The sequence below is a fragment of the Botryllus schlosseri genome, chromosome 3 (genome assembly GCF_051294905.1).
Source record: "Botryllus schlosseri isolate E-star chromosome 3, Bs_hap1, whole genome shotgun sequence".
Classification (NCBI taxonomy): Eukaryota; Metazoa; Chordata; class Ascidiacea; order Stolidobranchia; family Styelidae; genus Botryllus; species Botryllus schlosseri.
The window spans coordinates 37,836,259-37,859,379 of record NC_137238.1 but is presented as its reverse complement, the minus strand read 5'-3'; the positions used below and the strand labels follow the sequence as shown (position 1 = coordinate 37,859,379).

At 39.3% G+C, this 23,121-nt stretch overlaps 2 protein-coding genes across 2 annotated transcripts in view; both read right to left on the bottom strand.

Annotated features, from left to right (window-relative positions):
• Nucleotides 1–23,121, bottom strand: part of LOC145435243 (E3 ubiquitin-protein ligase PPP1R11-like) — a 128,753-nt gene that overhangs the window by 31,790 nt on the left and 73,842 nt on the right. The window lies entirely within an intron of this gene.
• Nucleotides 577–23,121, bottom strand: part of LOC145436570 (fibrinogen-like protein A) — a 33,641-nt gene continuing 11,096 nt past the window's right edge. Inside the window, exons 4-5 of the mRNA XM_080313933.1 lie at nt 1,511–1,607; nt 577–1,060 (exon numbers count right to left, since the gene is read on the bottom strand). Of these exons, the coding sequence (XP_080170059.1) occupies nt 757–1,060; nt 1,511–1,607 (401 nt within the window). The 3' untranslated portion in view covers nt 577–756. The remainder of the gene's footprint in view (nt 1,061–1,510; nt 1,608–23,121) is intronic.

The following is a 23,121-nucleotide window of genomic DNA, read 5'->3' as shown; positions in this document are numbered from 1 at the left end:
TCTCCTATGTTGTTCCGAGGCTGCTTTCGTCTTCTTCAAATTTAAAAGGTTGTGTCGGTTGGATTCAACATGACAGGTAAGCAGGACAGATAGCAATGGCGTTTGTGTCTGAACTCGTTGACCTTTCCGGTTATCTCGAGTTATTGCGAACATGAATCGTGTTGGATTTCTGCTCCGTACGCCGTTTATGCAGTTTCCTTTAAAGCAGTGATTAGAGGTAAAGAGACTCGGTTCTTATCAGCCTAGAAATTGTCCAAGTCCGTTGATCTAATCGTACGCGGGAGGAAAGCGCACTCGTACCCTTTTCCCAACATATTTCGATAACAACGAATAGCTGAGGTACAAGCGAGGATAAGGACGCCTTGTCATACACCGCAAGATCGCAACACAATGAAGAGATAAGAAGCAGTCAGAACGACTTGGAATATCTCTACCTTGCCTGTATTCATTGTGTACATACGTGTTTGGTAATGAAGTACATTTGTGGAATACTACAGTACGTTTTTGCCCGCTTCCACTTGAACCGTTTTTTCAAGCAAAACGCCATGCTTTTGAAAGTTGAAAGCACATTCGTTGTCATCAGCCTCGTGCAGAATAAACTCAGTCTTCACGAGTTGTTCGTCACGAAGGCGCGAAACGAACACCGCGAGAGGCGCTATTAAGGTCAATTGACACAGTGCCGCGTTGGTATGACGTCACAATCCCATAGGAGGACATGTTGTTTTCGAAGTGTGACGCCATCGGCCAAAGTTCGTTTCACGCTCTCTTCCTGATCTTCATCTCTGAGAATCGCAGGAGGTTGGAGCGGCCATTCCACCAGATTCCCTTGTCGCCTATTTTGTGGAAGTTCCCGTTCAGGTTGCTGACGGCGCATCTGCTATACCACCAGCCTCCTTCACCCCAAGAAGCACAATTCAATGACGAATAAGAATCGTGATCCGCGTCCTTCGTTGTGAATTGGCGCTTGTTGTTATATGCGTTGGTCGCATTCCCGGAGTATCCGGATACGTGCAGTCTGTACGTATACAGTCTGTCGGAGCCTGGCCCAATGCGAAAGGAGCTGGAAATAAGAATTAGGAAATTGAATTAGGACCTGAAAGGAGCTGGAGCCTCCCTCTTGCCAGCACCCAACAGATCCGGCATCTCTGGCTCAAATTTTGCAATAATAAATAGTATATTGGTAGCCTAGTGTGCCGTTTGGGGTAAATGATGTGACGTGATAGTACAGTGTTTCCCAATTCCAACTGCAACAAACAAATTCTGTTCATCAGGGAAATTTGTTGTTTCTCAAATTGATTGTATGTCGAAGTTAACAGAAAATTTTCAAATTTTTTGTTATTCATTTCTATATAATAAATATTCACTTTCTTCTCCTGTAGCAATTGCGGGTAGTGGTTGGAATTGAACCGAATTTGGTGTGCAGGCTTAAATTAGGTAACCTAACCATTTTATCAAGTAGCCAGTACGATTTGAGAAAAAAAGTCATTTTTGAAGACCCCCCAATGTTCACCTGTATTTAGCGACCCAATAAATTCCATCTTTCTTGATCATTGTGATTTTTAACTCCATGTTCCCTCCCTCTGTCAGATGGTGCATTGCTTCTAGACCTGAAAGAAGAATGTGTGTCTAATTTATAATACTTGTAAGAAGATTTGTGACATTTTTTTTTTATATATCTCTATTATTATGTTCTTACTAAAAGAGAGCCTTTACCACCTAGTGAAATATCATATTTAATGGATGCAACATAGGGTTTTCCATTCCAGCCCTATTTATAATTTTACTACTCGAAGGCGAACTCACGCAATAACCATCGCCCGACTATATTACATGTTCTTCATCAGTTTGAACAACCAGGATACCCGTAATGTATTTTGCTGCTGTAGCTGACCGCAACATTGACCGAGCTCTAAATGTCGTTGACAAGGGCACACACCTGATCCATGTATTTGGTTTGAAACAGAAAGGTTGCAGAAATAAGCTGCGTAAGTGAGTTGTTCTTCCCGTTCGTTCACTGACGGCGCGCGGATAAATCGCAATTTTAATGGATACATAAACATTGGCCCACCTCGTCCCACGAAGTAAAGGTCCCAATTTCGGTTTTATATTCTCTATTGGGCTCGAAAGTCATGTGACTTTTCAGCATAGCAACCACCGTCTGGGGCCAAGCGCGTTTCTGGTATCATCTTCTCTGCGACAGTAATGCATTTGTATGTCGCAATTTCTGCTACTGCGCTGGTCTTTGCTGTCACATTATGTGTTTGTGTTACAGGATTGATTTTTTTTCGCGCAGATAGATGACAATGTATAGTATTCAATTAACATGATGGAGTATAGAGCAGTTTAAGATAGCCTATGTCAAACAAGTAATTCCAAGGTTTAGTACTTTCATCTGGACCTACTAACTATTCATCGTATGGCTGCAGCATTATTATGCTTCAAGTGTATACTTATCGACACGGAGACAGTGATCAGTCAACATCGGAGATTATTAATATTGTAACATTACCGTACCGTGTTAAATTTGATTTCAGATGGATTTGGTTAGGCTACTTTTACGATTTGCGAGTTCTTCAAAAATAATCCGAATCTGGTCAAAAGAAGTCAAAATGATTTAGACAACGACCATCCAATATCAGCAATGTATGGTGGTGATGGCAAAGAATTGGGAAATATTCAGTTCAGCCATGAGTATAATGAAAGTTTATGACGTAGAAGTTGGTAACTGCAAAATTACCTGAAAGATTGGGGAAGCGTTGGAATTGAGTTCGAATCCCACTTGACGCAAGTGGGTCGGAGGCTTATCTGGACTCCCCACTGCTTACCTAACTACATGAGCAGCGTCATGTAATCAAGCCCAGATGGCTAAGTAAAGCCGATGAGGCTCGAAAATCGGCACCACTGACGAGGACGTATGGAAGCAAGCAAGAGAAGAAAGAAAAAGCTTATCAAAAAGCAAAGATATCCTTGAACTTTTAAGCATTTATGTTGTGGTGCAAACAGACGATCATCATCATCATTGGTTTATTAGCAATTTTATCAGTTCAATACACCACAAAATGCGATACAATGAAAAGACAGGGAGATGTCGAAGCGACTTGGAGTAGTCTATGGAATCAGACACCCATCCTGACCTAGGCGATGTAAAGAGGAGGCATGCACACTGAATGAAAGTAAAGAAGATAGTATTTCCACCTTTTCAGAGTACTATGTAATATTGCATACTTGCCGGAGTGTTATATTTTTTAAAGTAGTTTTAGGACATGTTTGCGGCACTTTTGTGATGTGTGTATTGATAGATATCAAGTGTCCCTATTCTACCAAATCAAGATCATAGACTTGAGCGTTTAGAAGAAAGTCTTCATTTTGAAATGAGTCGGTGATACTATAGTACTTGCCCAGCATCACAAGTACTTTGACAAGTGCAGGGCAGCTTGTGCATTGCATACTCAAAACTTATGCCATTTATTCGTTTTGGACCAGACGATGCCCTCAAGATTCTGAATAGAAGAACTACCTAGTTCTGATATAATAATATTTCCACAACAATACTTTCTTAATCTTGCATACTCTCGCTTGATTATACAAAATTCTAAGAGTGCTGAGGAAATCAATAACTGGCCAATAAATTCGACAAATTCACAACTTGAGACTGTATTTCCTTTGTACCGAGAATGAAACAAATAGAATGTAGGTATTGGTCACAGATTAGGTATTCCTGATTAATGTTGCCAACTTGCCATAAACGGATGCAGTTTTGACTCAAGTTATACACTGCTACTGTGGAGGTAGTCTTAAACCAGGGGTCGCCAACTCAAAATGGGTCGCGGGCCACAAGTATTCAATATTGATATAACTACGCAGCAACGTTTTAAAACTCAACGTCAGTACAACGCCGTGCTACCTAACATAGACAATGGGCATAGTGACCACAAAAGAAGTAATATTTTAATAAAGGAATACAAATACCACAAAAATCATTATCATCAAGTTCATTTTATTTTGAGCTATGAGCTGTGCACGATACCTGGAAACGCTTTTCAGCGACCAAGTAATCGATATTGGGGCTAGCGAGATACGTTACTAGTTGAAAGATCATCTCCACGTTAAGCTTGACCTTGCGCGGAAGCCCTAAGACAGTGGTTCTTAAAACTTTTTTTATACACGGCCCCTGAGAAATCTCGCTGCCCCCTTACCGTCATATCACAAGATGCAACCAGAATGCTAGCAATCTCAACGGATTGTTTGATGGCATGGACGGATATGATTGTTAATTGATGAGATAATTCTATTATATGAATTCCAGACAATACAGTATACAAAAAATTTGAAATTGATGTAAATTGCGCGAAGCGCGAAAGTTGGCTTGAAAATGGGCAGTAGGGCGGTTCAAAAATAACCTTTTTTCCTTAATCTTGCGGGTTACTTGATTAAATCGTTAGGTTGCCTTAAAAAATGACGCACACGAAATTTGAATTCATTCCAACCAATATTCGCGGATTTCGTAGAGTTTGAAAATTTTGAATTTGCCTAAAAATGCAAAAAAAATTTTTTTTCCAATTTTCCTTCCAACCTTATGAAATTGTTGCACTGTCTTCAAAAACGATGCAAAACAAATTTGACTCAATTCCAAGCTGCAGAAGCCGAGTTATTCATGTTTTTTGATGATAATTCTGGGATGATCCACCAATCAAGGATGATCCCAGAATTATCAAAGAAAAAATGGAATAACTCCACTTCTACGGCTTCGAATTGAGTCAAATTTGTTTTGCATCGCTTTTGAAGACAGCGCAACAATTTCATGGGGTTGGCAGAAAAATTTGAAAAATTTTTTTTTTGCATTTCCAGGCAAATTCAAAATTTTCAAACTCTACGAAATCCGCGAATATTGGTTGGAATGAATTCAAATTTGGTGTGCGTCATTTTTTAAGGCAACCTAACGATTTAATCAAGTAACCCGCAAGATTCCGGAAAAAAGGTTATTTTTGAACCGCCCTAATGGGCAGCCATAAGCAATACAATTGATAGGACTGTGTTGGTATATCGAAATTGACGAGAATATCAGCAAGCAGTGTAACTGTGAGTTATTGCGTTTCTGCATCGCGTCGACGTAAGTATCTTCCATTGACAAGCCAAGATCCTGAACGGCGTTTGTGTAGATTTAGGGTGCTGTGGCGCTATGAGAACGACGGTAAGGGATACCAGTGTTGTTGGGTCCGTATGGTTACGAGGCTGGTCTCACACAAATGACCTACTGGTGGCATTGATGTACCATATGTCGACAACAATGTCAGTTCCTTCCCAGCGTTTTGGCTGGATTTCTACAAGTTCAGGAAGTATATGTGGTCCCGACTTTTAAGGCCGGTAGCGTCTTGAAGTGTATCATCGCTCCACCTCCCTACGTTGACGTCATTCCATAGACAGTTGAGCTCTATTTTCTCACAGTTGAAGGGTAAATAGCGTGCGTGTGCTTCTCGTTCTTGCGATAAAGGAGATGGTGTCTTCTGGAGAGCAGTTTTTGGCAGAGATACAAATTGCATCATACAAGATGCCGGGATCAGAGATGCCCCGGATATGGTTTACATATAGCGCACAGTGCAACTTCACTAGCACAGCAATCAAGTACAGATTAGTGAGACTAGCATCAATGTTTGCATTGATTTGTTAAACATCCAAAAGTATCTATAAAGAGAATAAAATAGTTATGAATTACCCTCTGATTTTTGTTCAAGAAATTTGTGTAAATTTTGTATAGAGCAATGCAAAAGCTACTGAAAGTAGAAAATTTTTAATTTGGCTCAACTAGCCAAATTTACTATACATTTTTTGAAAACTCAACAATTTCATGGCATAGCCAGTAAAATTTTATAAAACTATTTTATTTTTTCAATAAATTCAATTTTTTTTAAATCTGATAGCTTCACTTCTGCATGTTGGAATTGAGCCATTACCAGTGTGCAACCTTTTTTCAAGCCACCTAACAATTTTGTTCATGAGCCAGTGAAATTTGGAAAAAAGGTTATTTTTGAACAACACTAATGTATAGAAACTTGACCAAAATTTAGAAAAACATTGGCAACAGTGCCAGTACTAAATTATAGGAAGTAGTGACATGAGTAACAGCAAGACCTGGTCTCCCATTAAAAGAATATTTACATTCCAGTTGATGATACCAAATTGTAAATCGCTGCATCATCACAAAAACCAAGTCAAAAGTACGGTTTTCTGGTCCTTGTCCGGCAACAGCAGTCTTCTCAGCACTTTCCTTGAAACAATCAATAACTTCCTTCTGATTGGCATGGTTAAATTTAAATTTGGGTGACCGAAATTCTTGATTATCTTTTTCGATAAATGGCACAGATATCTTAAAAGCTAACCGATGCCTGCAGTTGATGCATCTATTCTTAGGCCACTTTCACTATATAAACTATTTAAAAAAAATCTAATAATTGTGGCTTATCTTAAATCATTTGCTATTGAAGCTGACTCGATTACGCTGTCTTGGGGCACACGGGATACCGGTATGACATTTGATACCACCAAACAAACAAGTCAACATAGTTCAAATGTTAATTATATTAATCATTCTCACTGGCTTTATTAATTTCAGTCACTTTCCTGTCGTTTTCTGGCAATTCAGAAGTCGATGGAAAGACTACTCCGAATTGTTTTCTCATCCATTATAACAAGTTGGCACGTTATACCGTGGCATTTTGCGTGGCTGCAAAACAACATAAACCTACCTAGTTAGTATCTAAAAGTCCTGAAACTAGCTAATAAGTCATCGAAGATAACATAAAACCCAGAACTGTACTTCAAACAACCTCACTGAGACAGAAAATACGATTTAAAAACAGACCAATATCGCAAATTAACACAGGCAGCGGCTATCTAGAATAGTTGTTTGGCCCCAGCGAACCAGAAGTCACGTGACTTTCGAGCCCAATTGCCCTTTGCTCGTCCAATCTCATTTTTTTACAATATTGAAATGGGCACTGTATCAGCAAAACTAAAGATGTCACTCACTAAGATCAAACTTGGTTCAAGACACCATTCAGACTGCGAAAAATCAAGGTTAGATTCATCATTTTGATTAGGGATGCAGATTTCCTTGGATTAACAATCGCAAATATATAAAACCTTCAAGGTTAGCTGATTGAGTAGGCATCCTGTTTCATATCACATTAGCAATCTACACACTCAGGATATTTAACTACTCCTCGTCATCTGTTCCATGTGAGCGGTGTCTTACAAAAACCTACAAATGGGCCGTGCTACGAGTTGGCAGATATGGAATCATAACATATAATATCGACCTGGTGCAGATGACTATTACAGTCGAAACCATCATAAAGGCCACAAACAACGACAACGCAGGCCATGTAATTAACCGACACATACTACAATTTAACGTTGGATGGAAAAGACATCAGTAAGGAAATGTATTTGCTCCGCATTACGTACATCCATCGCTACATATAAAATTCATACAACGGTTTCCGAAAAAATTTTTCACTGTGCTGTTTCACTGCTGTTTCACTGTGCTGCGATTGTCCGATTGTTAGCGAATAGTGGGTGAGGCTATTGTTTCTCTGCGCTGCCATTGTTCGTAATGAAGTAGAATTTTGCATTCCTTGGCGATTTTGAGGGGCTCCAGTGCTTTAAGATGGTTAATATTCGGATTTCCGGAATTGGTGCGACAATAGCATTTGATAGATATCAGTTATTACCAGTGTTGGGATGACTCGAGTCATGACTTGACTCGAGTCAGACTCGAGTCACTTTTTCGTATGACTTGACTTGACTCGAGTCACTTTGCTAAAATGACTTGACTTGACTTGACTATGCGTACCAGAAATGTGGATTGACTCGTGACTCGGAGCAAAATTCACGAGTCAATTTCAAGTCATCAAGTAATCGGTGTCGATAAAAATCACTATATCTTACATATGTTCGGATTGTTCGCGCAACGCTGGTGTAACCCGTGAGAGCGACCAATCATTCAATGATCGTGCGTTTGTCTCCATTGTTCTCTCACAAATATATTGATCGCAAACGAAGTGATCGAACTGACAGCATACGTTGTCGTAAACTATAGTAGGCCTATAGTAAAGTAATTGAATAGCAAAATGTCTATATCTGTTCTGTGTTCTTAACTTAACCAAACCTCTTGTTTTATTGAAATTGAATTCGCAAATAGTTTATAATAGTCCTCAACCATTGGCGCAGGCTCGAATTGTATCATATCAATTTGCAAAAGGGTAATGTATTGCATCTTATCAATTCGTTTCTCCATTCTCTATTTTTGGCTGGTAACTATAAACTGAGGCTGTACAATTAGTTTATTAGTTCTACTTATATGTGAGCGATACAGCGCCTTACTTGCGTGTATATTTAACTCTATATTCGTTCATCGGTTCAAAATCAATGACCACTCAATCTGTCTTTCAGACAGCTAGCAAAATACAATGACGTAATCACAGAGGTGGTCAGTAACGAAGTACTTCTACTTTTTAGAAGTACTCAAGTAGTTTCCCTCTACTTCTGGTACTTACTCAAGTAGATCTGATTTTCGCTACTTCTACTTCATAATTTTTTGTGGTCTACTTACTTACTTTTCGCTATTTTTAGTTTGTCAAGTAGAAGTAGTTTAATCCTCCAGTCAGGAAGATAGCACGAGGAATTTCGGGGCTGTTTTCAAGGAGTACCAACATTTAATTTTCATAAAAGTTGAGTAAAGCCCGGAATTTTCGTCGCGCTCCGTGGATACGGATTAACCAGCATGATTTCACGAAAGTTTCGGTGAATATGATTTAGGTAGCGGGTTGGCATGGTTCCGTTCACACCGCATTGTCTCCCTTTGCCCATATCAAACATTTCATCACAGTTTATATATGGCTCATCATAACGTTTGGATCTGAAGTTTAGCAATCTAGCATTTCCCTATCATATCGTAATCTAGCAGTCCATGGCGTAGGCCTATCCTGATCTGGAAAAGTGGAATCTAACTTTTGTTAGTTTTAGAGCTGTTTTAGCATACCACCTTTGAAACTTTCGGGACTTAAGACATGTGAAATACATTTTCCGCTTTCATAATTAGTATTTATATTTCAGTTTCAATTCTCAGTATCATATATTTTGAGTTATAATTGATATCAGTTCTTTTGTCTGGATAACATACATGTTGAAGTATAAAAGGAAGTGTTTCCGGAAATAAAGCTACACAATATGCCATTTTTACGATCCACCATATTTTTTGTTCACGTTTTCTAATCGCGCAAAGTGTTTACTCCGTATCCTATACAACTTCTCCGTATTGCTCTTCGACTAAACTACGGGCCTTATACTAGGGAGGAGTGCGCAATACCATGATATTTTCCAAAACGTGCTGTCCGATTAAACATAGGATTAGTATCGCATTTCCATATCAATATCATCATTTTCATCCCATTATGCGGACGAATGCTTATGCTGTCGAAAATTGAATACCTCGTGATATGCATCGATATGAATTAAGCTCGACAACTTTTCGCATAGCTGAATTTGCACATTTTGACAACCCATTCGAACGAATTACGATCGTTTTCACAACTACTTACTTACTTGAGTAGATTTAAAGTCGGTCAATTCTACTTCTACTTCAAGTAGTTTTAGGTTGCTTGTGGAAGAAGTACTTCTACTTGTACTTGGGAAGATTTTTTCGTCGCTACTTCTACTTGAGTAGCTTTCTTGACTACTTTGACCACCTCTGCGTAATCACGCCTCCTACCTCGAAAAGGCAATTTGACTTGAATTGAGACTTGACTCGTGACTTGACTTGACTTGACTCGACTTGACTCGAGTCACCCCCGAAAATCGACTGACTTGACTTGACTCGAGTCACCTTCGAAAATCGATTGACTTGACTTGACTCGAGTCAAAATGTGCAATGACTCGAATTGACTCGTGACTCGAAGGTAGTGACTTGATCCCAACACTGGTTATTACTAGGGCGATTTTTTTTGATGTGTCAAAAAAAAGTCAAAATTAGGTCGAAATTGTAGCGTTAGGTCACAAATGTCAAAATTGTTTACAAAGTTTAAACTTTTTTGCAACCCGAATTTCGTTTGTATCGTAGATTTTGCACTGTCGGCGAACTTATCATTTGAAATTTGACAGCTTGGTCAAATTCAAGTTGAATTAGTTTTGGTCTGCTTCGAAAAGCACTACTTCTACTCGTAATCGAGTACAATTTTGCGTCGCTTCTTCTACTTTCGTAGCTTTCTTCACTACTTTGACCACTTCTGGTTTGTATTATGGTGTAATCAGAGGTGGTGAGTGACGAAGTACTTCTGCTTTCTCGAAGTATTTAGTTTTACACTACTTGTGGTACTTACTCAAGTAAATCTAATTTCCCGCTACTTTTACTTCGTAACATTTTGTGATCTACTTACTTACTTTTCTCTATTTTCAGTTTGTCAAGTACAAGTATCATATTCCTCCAATTAAAGAGAGAGAGAGAGAAAGACTGAAGAAATTCGGGGCTGCTTTAACGGAGTACCAACAAGAATTTATTCTTTATAATAGTTAAGTAAAGCTAAGAATTTTCGTTGCGCTTCGCTTAAATTACATATGGAGTGACAAATATGTATCGGTGAATATAGTAGCTGGTTGTGTCGTTCCGTGCACGCCGCATTGTCGCCCATATGACATGTTTCATCGCGGTAAATATGGCGTGTAACAACGTTTGAAATTACTTTTTCGCAATCTAGCATCTACCTATAATATCGTAATTTAGCAGAATATGGCGTGTCCTAATCTGAAAAAGTGGGCCCTGATTGTTTTGAGGCGTTAAATGTGTTTTAGCAGACCACCTTCGAAGTTTTCTGGACAAAATGCATGAATATATTTTCCGTTTTTAGAAATATTATTAGGATTTCTGTTTTAATTCACATTATCATTATACTTTGATTTCTGATTAATTTTAGTTCTATTGTCTCAAGAACACACATGTCAAAGTTTAAAATCAAGTGTAGTATTGCCTCTGTAGTTTCCGGCAATTAAAATCAGTATATGGCATATTCACGATTTTACGTATTTGTTATTAACGTATACTATTCGCGCAAAGTGCTAATACCGCATCCGATACAACATATCCGTATTTCTCTTCGTCTAGACCAGTGGTTCCCAACCTTTTTCGACCCATCGTCCCCTTTTCAAGCTCATCACCGGTCATCAACCCCCAAATTTTATGTACCGAAAATTGGGCGTACAAACTATAATCACCGGTGGGTTGACTAAAAAAAAAGTCAACTTTTCGGCCCGAAGCCTAATTTGTAACTAAATTTCCGTGGGGGTTGACTAAAAAAAAAATATCGCCCACGTTGGGAACCACTGGTTTGGACTCTAGACCAGTGGTTCTCAACCGCCGGTCCGTGGCAAGTTTTCAGCCGGTTCGCAAGATATATTATAATTTTATATCTCAATTCCAGAATGCAAGAATTTGGGCGCTTGTCCATTAATGAGAAATATAAAACGTCAACTTTTACATTTATTTGGAAGTGTAGAATTGAATAGCATATTTCTATTGAAATGTACTCGAACAATTTCGGCTGACACTCGGGTTCATTTCAATATGAATGTTATGTTCGTGTATTTACGTTGGTATCGTTTCACTCTATTTTGTCTATGGACCAGTAATTAGCGCCAATCATTATTTCATCGTGTGCTTTGCGTTGTATTTATACCCTGTGTTCTGTAGTTTGCTGGTATTTCGTTTAACTGCACTCTGGATCGTGTCGCCTGTATTAAAGTTATTATGCTGATAATATACTGATTTCATATTGCAACCTCGTCGTATATATTGTTCAAACAAGATCAAGAACATAACAATTGGTGTCAGAAGTGGGATTCGAACCCACGCCTCCACTCGGGTTCATTTCAATATGAATCATAGGCACCGACTTTTATTTTTTCATGAGGTGACGGCAGGCGCGAAACCCCCTCCTTTTGAAACGAAAAAACCTCGTCCTTTTGAAATGACCATTCTGACGCTAATATTCAGTTGCAGTTCAACAAGTCGTATTTTTAGTGTTACGCGGGGTCGCGATTAATTAGTGAGATTCGTCTGTAAACGCATATCGCATCGCACAATGCAACGCGACCACCCACTGAGATGATTGCGAAATTGGGTCATTGATGGACTTTTTTTAGCTACTTAGTATTGAGTAGCTCGCATCGCGACAATTGGTTGCTGATTAAAACATCGATTTTGACTGCATTGTTGCATTTACCGATTTACGTTCGCAAAGCATAATTGGATTATTATTATGGGCACTGGAATAAATTCCAAATAGCAGGCACACACAATATAAAACACTGTTCAACTTTGCGCTTCAAGAATATTTATCGCAAAAATGGTTCACAAAATATTTTAAACGCGGCTTGCGGCCCTAATCGATGCAAATAATGCACTTTAAATTGTAGAAGGTGAACGTATATTTGGTCGTGAAATCGCGATAGGAGATGGTGTTTCTCAGAGCGCGCGATGAAATCTGCGTTTCTAACGATGACGTCGAATTTGTACATCTAATAGGGATCGTTAGTTTGCCGAAGTTTGAAACGGCTTTTAATATGTTGTTTAGGATACCTAGTATTCGTCAAAGGATACAAAGCCATTCAACTCTGGCTATAATGTATTAAACACGACATAAATGCAGGTTAAAATTATCTGGCAACCGCTTTTCATAATATTCGGAAATTTTCCAATCTGAAATATATAATGCTCCCATCGTAATAATTAGGGCTGGGCATAATGATTCGAGTACTCGAATCTGAATCGAGTATTAATTTGGATGATTCGAGTCGAGTAGTAAAACACGATTTTTTCGAGTACTGAAATTATACGCTCCTCGCAACTGAAAGTTAATTTACTAACGAGAATTATAGTTTTGACACTATTTTCCACTGAGGAAGCCTGAAACCTTGAATGGCCGTGTCGCAGCATACGAGACATATCGCAAAGCCACGAACGTTACTGGAAATAACACATTTCCGAAGTCATGATCAACCCGCAACATTGTCAACAAGTGCAATGAAATCGTTATGGTTGAAAAAATACCAAAGTATCTTTAATGTGATGGATAACATGCGTTATGTTCCTTGTAGTCGCATAAAAGGTACATATTTGAACTTTAACATAGTACATGTTGTTGTGACGTCATAATGAGTGATACTCGAATACTCGACTCGACTCGAAGCAATATACGTGATTCGGAATCGAATCACTCAGGTACTCGATTTTGCCCAGCCCTAGTAATAATCAGTGTTTCCCATATGGCGTACTTTTTCTAATAGAATCACGGTGGTCTCAAATGGTTGCGGAATGATACCGTATCTTCAATAAGCATTACTCCAGTTCTGTTCTGTGGTTTTCATTGGATATTTGGGACTGGTTGGCAGACTGTATCGTATCTGCATCAGCAACTTTTCGTTCCTCTTACAATCGTTTTTCATGTCTTTTATTGCGATGTACAGCGAGTAGTGATGGATCCGATATTTAACCGGGAACAGCAATCTTGGCCGAAATGCTCCCGCCATTACTCTTGCTTTAGCTTGAGATCATTTTCTCTTCACCCAATCTACTTGATATATTTTTTTTTAATTTCTCTCGTAGACATAACTGTAATAGGGCTGGGTAGAATTAAATATCAGTAGGGGAGAGTGGGTAGGTATGGGCCACTGTTGAGGTGTGGGCCACTGCCATATCTGGTGACTGTGACATCCCATATGGTTGGCAAGCTCTGTGATTGTTAGTAAAAGGCTCCAGACTCACCCATGTTACTCACAGCCATGAGGCCAGCGGAGTTTTTGACTCAGCTAGAGATATATAATTTTTTCGGCCTCAAGTAAATTTATTTGAAAATAGGGAATTTGGGTTTGAGTCCACATATGTGCATGTTTGGATTAGACTTATATATGGTGTGTGAAAGCTATAGAAATATGCTGCCTATAGAGTATAGTTTTAATGCTTTGTCAATCTCTCGGATCTTGAAATTATGGTAAGAATCCCCAAGATAGAGTGTTTGAGGTATGGGCCTTTTAGCAGGTTGGGGTATGGGCCGGCCCATACCTCAATAGGCTGGGGTATGGGACAGCATAACATATACCTGAAATCAATATTTGAATGATCCTATTAAATATATTTATCTCTAGAATACAGAAGGTGTTGGTCTTATCCCTCCCATATACAATCTCTTGAAAGTAAATCATGAAACCCATAAAAAGCCAGTTTTCAGAATCAGATCTGAGCTTGGCAATATGAAACGTTAAAGCATGGGAGGGAGAGAAGAATGCCGTCAGTATAAAATTGGTACAGCTACATTAAACAGGTATATGGAAAACCAGGGGATGAGTCTCACATGAAAAAGATTTCAAAATCGTTTTCCAATACTGTCTTCAATGACGGGGAGAAAAGTTTGTTGGCACAGTATGTCATCATATGCTCTAATACGTATCATGGTGTGTCACTCCCACTTAAATAAGAGATAGAGCTGTGACATTTGGATTTGATGGGGTAGTTGAGGCGAAAGAAGCATGATTTGATAGTGATTTTCATGTTACTATCTTTAGTTATCCTGTTTCGTTATGCGTTACGGCTTACGATCGATACGGGAATTGAAATATATGAATTGTCCACTTCCAGCCCAGCTTTTTATCAGTATATACAAACTGTTGGTAACTGTGACAAGAGTTGAGGTTTGCAGGATATGAATGGCATTTATTGATTCAATACAGACAGCGGCCCATACCTCACTACCCCCCGGCCCATACCTCGGGGCCTATTTTTTACTTACAAAAATGATGTATTGTTACAAAATTTGATGTCACTTCCAAATACATGGGTATTTTAGCTTAATTCTACCGGTAATAGTTAGCCAGATAACTAATGATAGTCTATACCGAAATTTAGGAATATTAGACAAAGTTTGGCCAAGTTATAGCTTTGTAAGATTTAGTGGCCCATACCTACCCACTCTCCCCTACTTCAATTATACAATTCAGAATCCAAGCATTAATATCTGCAATACCGGCGAGCACGATTTCGAGTAGGGATGTTGGTTCAACTCAATCAAATCCTGTCAAAATGCTACTATCATATCCATTCCCAGTTCTAAACCACAGAACAGTAGCTCTTACCTCATAATGATCAATAAATCAAGTTTGATTGCAATAATAGGACGTACTATATATAACAGTATGAACTGAACTCTAAACAACACCGAACATGCGTCATTGCTATAATATAAGGATTCAATAACCAACTAAGCGCATTTTCGCTGTGGGCATAAGCCACTTCTGACTAGATCGATCGATAGATAATTATATTTGTGTGTAGCGATTTACGCTTTATACACAGTACGACAATAACACTAACCGCATCATTGAATGACTACGCTCACTAGAGCCAGTAGTTATAAGTAAACAACGAGGTAAGTGGCGCACAGCAGACTCCCAAATGCTTTATTACACATTATATAATCCTGATCAAGTCATAACGAAATACAGATTCATTGTGCGCAGACGCCATTTCTGCCGGCCGATTGAGCGCATTCGAGCGAAAAACGCTATAAACGTATCTGACGACGTGACGCACGCGAAAAGTTCGTCACATATCTTTCGGGATTGCGAATGTTCACCGCAGGAACAAACAGTAACGCGACAGCTAAAAAGGCACGGAAATCGCAACGCCTGAAAGCTTGAAATGAAGACCCGACAGGGAATATATTGACCATTAGGGCGGTTCAAAAATAACCTTTTTTCCGGAATCTTGCGGGTTACTTGATTAAATCGTTAGGTTGCCTTAAAAAATGACGCACACCAAATTTGAATTCATTCCAACCAATATTCGCGGATTTCGTAGAGTTTGAAAAATTTGAATTTGCCTGGAAATGCAAAAAAAAATTTTTCAAATTTTTCTGCCAACCCCATGAAATTGTTGCGCTGTCTTCAAAAGCGATGCAAAACAAATTTGACTCAATTCGAAGCCGTAGAAGTGGAGTTATTCCATTTTTTCTTTGATAATTCTGGGATCATCCTTGATTGGTGGATCATCCCAGAATTATCATCAAAAAACATGAATAACTCGGCTTCTGCAGCTTGGAATTGAGTCAAATTTGTTTTGCATCGTTTTTGAAGACAGTGCAACAATTTCATAAGGTTGGAAGGAAAATTGGAAAAAAAAATTTTTTTTGCATTTTTAGGCAAATTCAAAATTTTCAAACTCTACGAAATCCGCGAATATTGGTTGGAATGAATTCAAATTTGGTGTGCGTCATTTTTTAAGGCAACCTAACGATTTAATCAAGTAACCCGCAAGATTAAGGAAAAAAGGTTATTTTTGAACCGCCCTATTGACCATTCAATGCCAACATGCATAATGCGGGTATACGCCACGTCGCTGCAGAATCACGTCAAGTGACGATTTTCTTTCCAACTATATTCTTGAAATCCTAAAATATGTGCAATTTGTGCATATCAGCGTCAGAGTTGTGGGATTGACTTTTTAGCTGAAATAAAATGGAACTATCCTCACACTGTCCGAATATGATATCCCTTGGAATTTTAGCTCGTACTTTCAGTGGATTCTCCCGAATGTTGGTGTGAAAATGTGTGATTTTCTTTCCAACCATCTCAAAATGTCTCGAAAGGATGGAATATGGGCACTTATCAGCATAGGAACATGAGAGGCTGACTTTTTAGCTGAAACAACGGGGAAATATCCGCACACTGTCAGATTGTGATATCCATAGGAAATTTGATTTGGAATTTCAGTGGACTATCCTAAAGGTTTGTCTGTAGGTATGTCCTTGGATATTCGAACCGGACATCTCTAAATTTGGATGGCCCAGTATATGCCCGCCGGCTGTCCAAGCGGACACTAGGACACTCGGACACGGCTCGGACCTGGCTCGGATGTCCCACGGCGATCAGGTGTTTGCTGGGGAGTGTCAGCCAAATATTCGGGTCTATCTCTATATAAAAAAAAACATCCAAATCAACAGTTACCAGTTTAGATACTGTCTTCATTGCTTCTAGCTTTCTATACCATTATTTCCTGTTTCATTTAGCGGGTATCCCCCTTTTTTAATGTATTCTTTACATCATTTTGAATGTTTTTATTTGATATTTTCCAGACTCTGCCCGATCATTTCGACTTCTTCCTATCGTTTCATTGTATCGCTATTCTTCTAGTATTTCTGGTGAAAATGCTTATAAACTGAGCTAAACTCTCGCTCTCCCCTAGTTCTATTGACTGTACGCCCATAATAGAACATAACTGATCTTACATTTGATCACGATTGGGTCACCGACAACACTGATATTCAATATTACGATGGTGGTTACGGCCGGCCATTTAACTCTTTCGACGCCGAGCTAAATTTGACGATTGTCTTCAAAACGCCGCGATTTTCACCAAATAACCCCAATTTCAACCGATCGTAACTTCGTCGCTACCTTAGCTACCGATACGTACCTACGTCCGAATAGTAGCCGCGAACGATATCTATCTAATGATGCGTAACGTGCCTTGATTGATCCTGTCGTGTTGTTAGGACAAGCTTCGGTACGAACCGAAGCAGTGTTGCCAATTTAGCGATTTTGTCGCTAGATCTAGCGATTTTTCATTCGGTTTAGCGACAAAAAATATCGATCTAGCGACTAGCGATAAATCTAGCGACTTTTGAAAAATATTTAGCGATATTCTAGCGATTTTTTTCAAAAATATTAGATATCAATCAGTTTTGAGCAGCAGACATCATGCACGTTCAGCGTTCACCATATCATACATGCGCGTCACAACCTCAGCACGCATCGCCGATCTGCATTCATGTCGGATGTCGCGTTCGCGTGCATGGACACTGGACAGGGACGTCAACTGACTTACCTGGTCATGGGAGCGAAGTTGGGCATACCTTTTCCAGCCATAAAAATCGCCAAACTTGTCAAGATCCAGACACATTGACCTCCAATACATTACGAGTAATCACAATCATGCTCACTCAATGAATTTTGCTGTACAAGTTCTGATATGTGAATTAACTCTTTATGCCCACGTCGGACAGAGATATAGGGTTCCCCATCCCTCTGAAACTGAGATCGCGAGTTACAGATAACTGATAAAACTATTTTGCCTCAGACTTGTGACACCTACACGCGTCTAGGGATTTCTAATTCTAGATACCCCTGACGAGACGTAACAGTATCAGTACTAGGGCTGGGCGAAATCGAGCACCTTAGTGATTCGATTCTGAATCGAGTAGTTTGCTTCGAGTCGAGTATTCGAGTATCACTCATTATGACGCCATACCATCATACCGTCATTCGTATAATATTTTCTGCCACCACAATACAATGCCCGTTATCTATCACATTATAACGATACTTTGGTATTTTTCGACCATATCGATTTCACTGCACTTTGTGACAAAGTTGTTGAGATGATCAGGACTTCTGAAATGTGTTATTTCCAGTCGTAGCTTTGCACTATATGTTTCGTATGCTGCGATACGGCCAATCAATGTTTCAAGGCCTCCGCAGTGGAAAATAAGTATCGAAACTACAATTCCCGTTGATAAATTAACTTTCAGTGGCGATGAGCGCATAATTTCAGTACTCGAAAAAAACGTCTTTTACTACTCGACTCGAATCATTAAAATTTATACTCGATTCAGATTCTAGTATTAGAATCATTGTGCTCAGTCCTAATCAGTATACTATAACACTATTCGTACCGATATCGAGATCCAACGAACGGGTTTAAATCGCCCGCCCCCAAATTGCTTGAATACACACTAACACAGTTTTATATCGCATTCGTGTAAGATAAATCAAAACAATAAACGATTACGTTGCGTACTTTCGATGGATGATAGGGAAATAGAAAGATAATTGGATGATCAGCCGCTAGTATTATTGTCTAAAGTGCACGTCGCTACTTATGGTAGCCGGCAAACCCGGTGAGAGTCATGTCGTGTTCAAGTACTCCCATCCATTTAATGGAAGGCAAGCACGTTTCCGCAATTATCAGTAGGCAATGTTCCCTCTAATTTTTCACGAGTCTGCGCAAATACGCCAACTCACTGCGCAGGCCCTTGGACAACAGTGCGCAACCAGGCCCCCCATAGGGTGATAAACCGAACTTCTGGGGGGCTTTGCCCCCCAGACCCCCCTCGGGCTGCACGCTTTACCCCGCTACTAATCATCTGTGTCTGGTCTTCGTTTAGTGGACGTTCCAACTAAACGCGCGAAGCGCTAAAATTTTCTATGATTCATGATCAAATCGGTCAATATCATCGAGAAATGCATATATTGCTATCAATTTTAATCCTGTCTCTGCTCACGTAATCACATTTACAGCTAAAGCTGATCGAGTGAGATGTTTTAGTAGTATAATTGCTCGCTCGTGAAGCGTAAAATACCGGAAGTCAAGAATGTTGCATTTCGAAGCCAGAAACGCAGCATTTTGAGCTAGCTAGCAGTCGAAAATCAGCCTATGGAGCTTCGGAAAAGCGTCATTGTGGTGCTTCATGGACGTGCATTGTGTATTTCGTGGAACTAATTACACTGTATATGGTGCATATTGTTGATTTTCCACGATCGGTTTTGAAAACAGGTGTTTTTAATGTGTAGTGACCTACATATTCCGCGGGGACAAATGACTATGGTATCCTGTCCACTGAATCACTATAGTGGTTATATCGCGAATTGTTTCCCGTGGAACAGGTTGGTCTAGAACAGAGGTCTCAAACACGCGGCCCGCGGGCCGCATGCGGCCCGCCATAGCATTTTGTGCGGCCCGCGACGACATTTTGGAATTTCAAGTATTCAACAATATATTCAAGTGCGATATATCTTTTATAGGTATGAGAACTTACATTTCACCCTAAAACTACTATGAAAATCACTGACATCTCAACAAACTTCACTATGACATCACTTTTAAAAGCTAACATGCGGAGAATATCAGCTTACGTCGCATATCTAGTTCATAACGACAAAACATGACCCGTTGATGATTCGTGACAGAAAATCGTGATTTGGTTTGGTGCGACCTTCTCGTAAAATTACTCGATTTTGGATTGATTGGGTAATTGACTCGAGTTGAGTCGGGTCAAACGTAAAAATCAGAAAATGACTTCCGACTCGGAACGGTGACTTGTTAATATGCGGACGCAACAATCTAAGAAACTGTTATGGGAATAGTAATATATCAAAAGGTCGTAGCTTGCGTTGCGTAGGGTATATAGTTATATCTAATCAGGTCAGTATGGCAACCTTTGGCATTCTGTGACCCCGTGACGTATAGTTGGTTACATGCTGGGTGTTGTTTGTTCTCTTTATCGATGTTATTATCGGTGGCGAGTAGGGTAGTAGTACGCTCTACAGCTGTAACACCAATGAATTATTCGCCGATTGGACATTTCTATTCCAGGGGTTCTTAACCAGGATCCGCAGACCCCATCGGGGTACGAAGCACCACATCAGGGTGTGCGAGATGAATTGTGGAATGAGGCCTATATGCTGTGAAATATGTTCTTGGCCAATTTAATTCAACTGGAAAATAGTCTTCGCGCTACTCGCGATTTTATGTGAATACGCTTTCTGATTTTAATATAGGTACCATCAGAAATTGTGCTGAAAATGGACAGGGGCTACGAGAAATCATATTGGAAGCACAAGGGGTACAATCACTAAAAAAGCTAAGAAGCAATGCTATTATACTACGGCTCAATAATGAGTATATTTAAGTTGTTATTGATATATCGAAGGCAAAATATTATGCTTATTTAATTTGTGTTTGGCAATGACAGTAACAATAGCCTATAATCACCACGACGATATCAAAACCATAGGATTAGGCTACACCGCTCAAATGCTCTGATATCAGATCCATTTTCAGTATATTTTAAAATAGTCTACATAAAGTTATTGCTCGTCATAGGTCCACTAGTTGCAATATTTTAACCTGACAGTTTTACGACGTCATGAATGCAGCCTCTCACATGATGTCTATAACTCGTTAATTAAAAACAATCTGCCCGGCACAAAAACAATTTTATTCAAATATTTGATAATGTGATTTTTTTCCGCACATTAATAGTACAATAGTAAATTACATTTCCAAGATGTTTGTGGAATGCCTGTCTGCCAGGTCCCGTCAAATAAGGCCATTAAATATCCCAATCATCGATGCGGCGGCCCGCGGCGTCATTAAAACTAGGAAATTGGCCCGCGAGCACATATGAGTTTGAGACCTCTGGTCTAGAAGCAATCCGTGAGCGTACACAATACGAACCAAATACAACCGCTCAGCGCAAAACTGACCCACTGTGTTAAGTATATCACGAATCACAGATGTATACATTTAATGTGTTTATTAGGCACCTGTAATCAAGCTCTTTACAAAAACACGAACAATTTTATCATTCTCACATTTTTTATCACCAAAATAATTTAGATACTGTTCAGTTGAAAAACCTTGAGATCTTTTAATTAAATATGAAATACAATGATCAGCGCACATATCAGATTTTTTACTTTGAAGCTGTTGCCTGGTAACGGTGAAGTCCTCTGGACCTAGAAACTCGACTATCTGAGGTTTTAGGGGTGGGATCATAACCATGTTAGCTTTAAATACGCTTCTACTATATATGTGTAGATTTCGCGCCCCCTTATCGTCATATCACAAAACGCAACCAGCATGCTATAGCCAACCTAACGGATAGTTTGGTGGCATGGGAGGTTACGACTATTGATGAGAGATTTTTAAATATGAAATTCATACTAAAATACAGAGCTATAATTATGAATTGGAAGTAAATCGCGCAGAGTGCGAGAAAATTTTTCAGTTGAGCTCAGCGTCGCGATCCCCTTCAGATGCTTTCATGACCTCAAGGGGCACGGGTCCCCCAGGTTGAGACCCACTGCCTTAGAATTATCATGGTGAAATATAGCCTTCTAAGAATAAGTTTAATCAAGTCCCCGCATTAATTCGATTTTTAGTACGCATTTTATGAATATTTTAGTAAGTTTCTTCAGACTCTCGCGGGCCGCACAGTCTAGATATCCCTGAAAGAAGGTTTGGTTACTTCTTGTGACTTTAATTGTAACGGTATAATTTGCTACTTTGACTTTACTTTGAATCTGGATTAGGCATGTGAGGTACGTATAGGCTGCGTAATCGCGGCATGTTAACGAATGGGCTTGATAGTAAACGAATTTCAGCTTCAATTTATACATCCTATGGTTTTAGTCCATACACACCCAGCTAGCACGCCCACTTGGTGTCCAGGTGGAATTTAGGTGGTTAGGTGGGATGGATGATCGGAATGGGTTAGTAACATGTAACCCACATCGAAACCAAGCCGGATTTCCATCCATAAAGATGCGTGGTTATACCATACCAATCCCAGGTAGATTGCAATAAGTCGCTTCTAATTGTACCTATCAATTTGAACTCGGGGAAGGTTTACTTGTTGAGTTTTTGATATCAAATCATCTTGAAACATGAGAAACCCACTTATAGAGGAGCTCAGATTTCCCATATATCACCCACACAGGAACCAACCTTATTTTCCATCAATGTTATTTGGTTTATTTCATCGAATAATAAAGGTGGTTCCGTATGTGGTAAAGTTTTCTAGCTATTATGCTATCCTTGTTGGTTGCTCGAACCTCGAACATTAAAACCCCTACCATGCTTTACCTCGTCAATGTGATTTGAACTATTTGAAATTGACCGTCTGTCACACTGAAGTGAACTTAAATTTCCGTTGCTAGAGTACTCAATTCCTCACAGCGTGCGTTAAAATTTTCTTGCGTAGATCCCATTACCTTTATCCCTTATCTGTATCTATTATTTTTAACTCAGGATTAATTTTACTCGTAAAATTTCTGTGATCAAATAATTGGAACTTGTTATTTTCGTCAATGAAGAATGGTCGACTTTTCATACGGCTCCCACATGTGACCGAGTAGTTTTCCGAAATAGATGCTTCTTTTATATTTTCCTACAGCAAGGTTTGTTCATCTATAGTAAAGTCATATTATAATCGGTTTCCGATTTATTCATTTGCGATG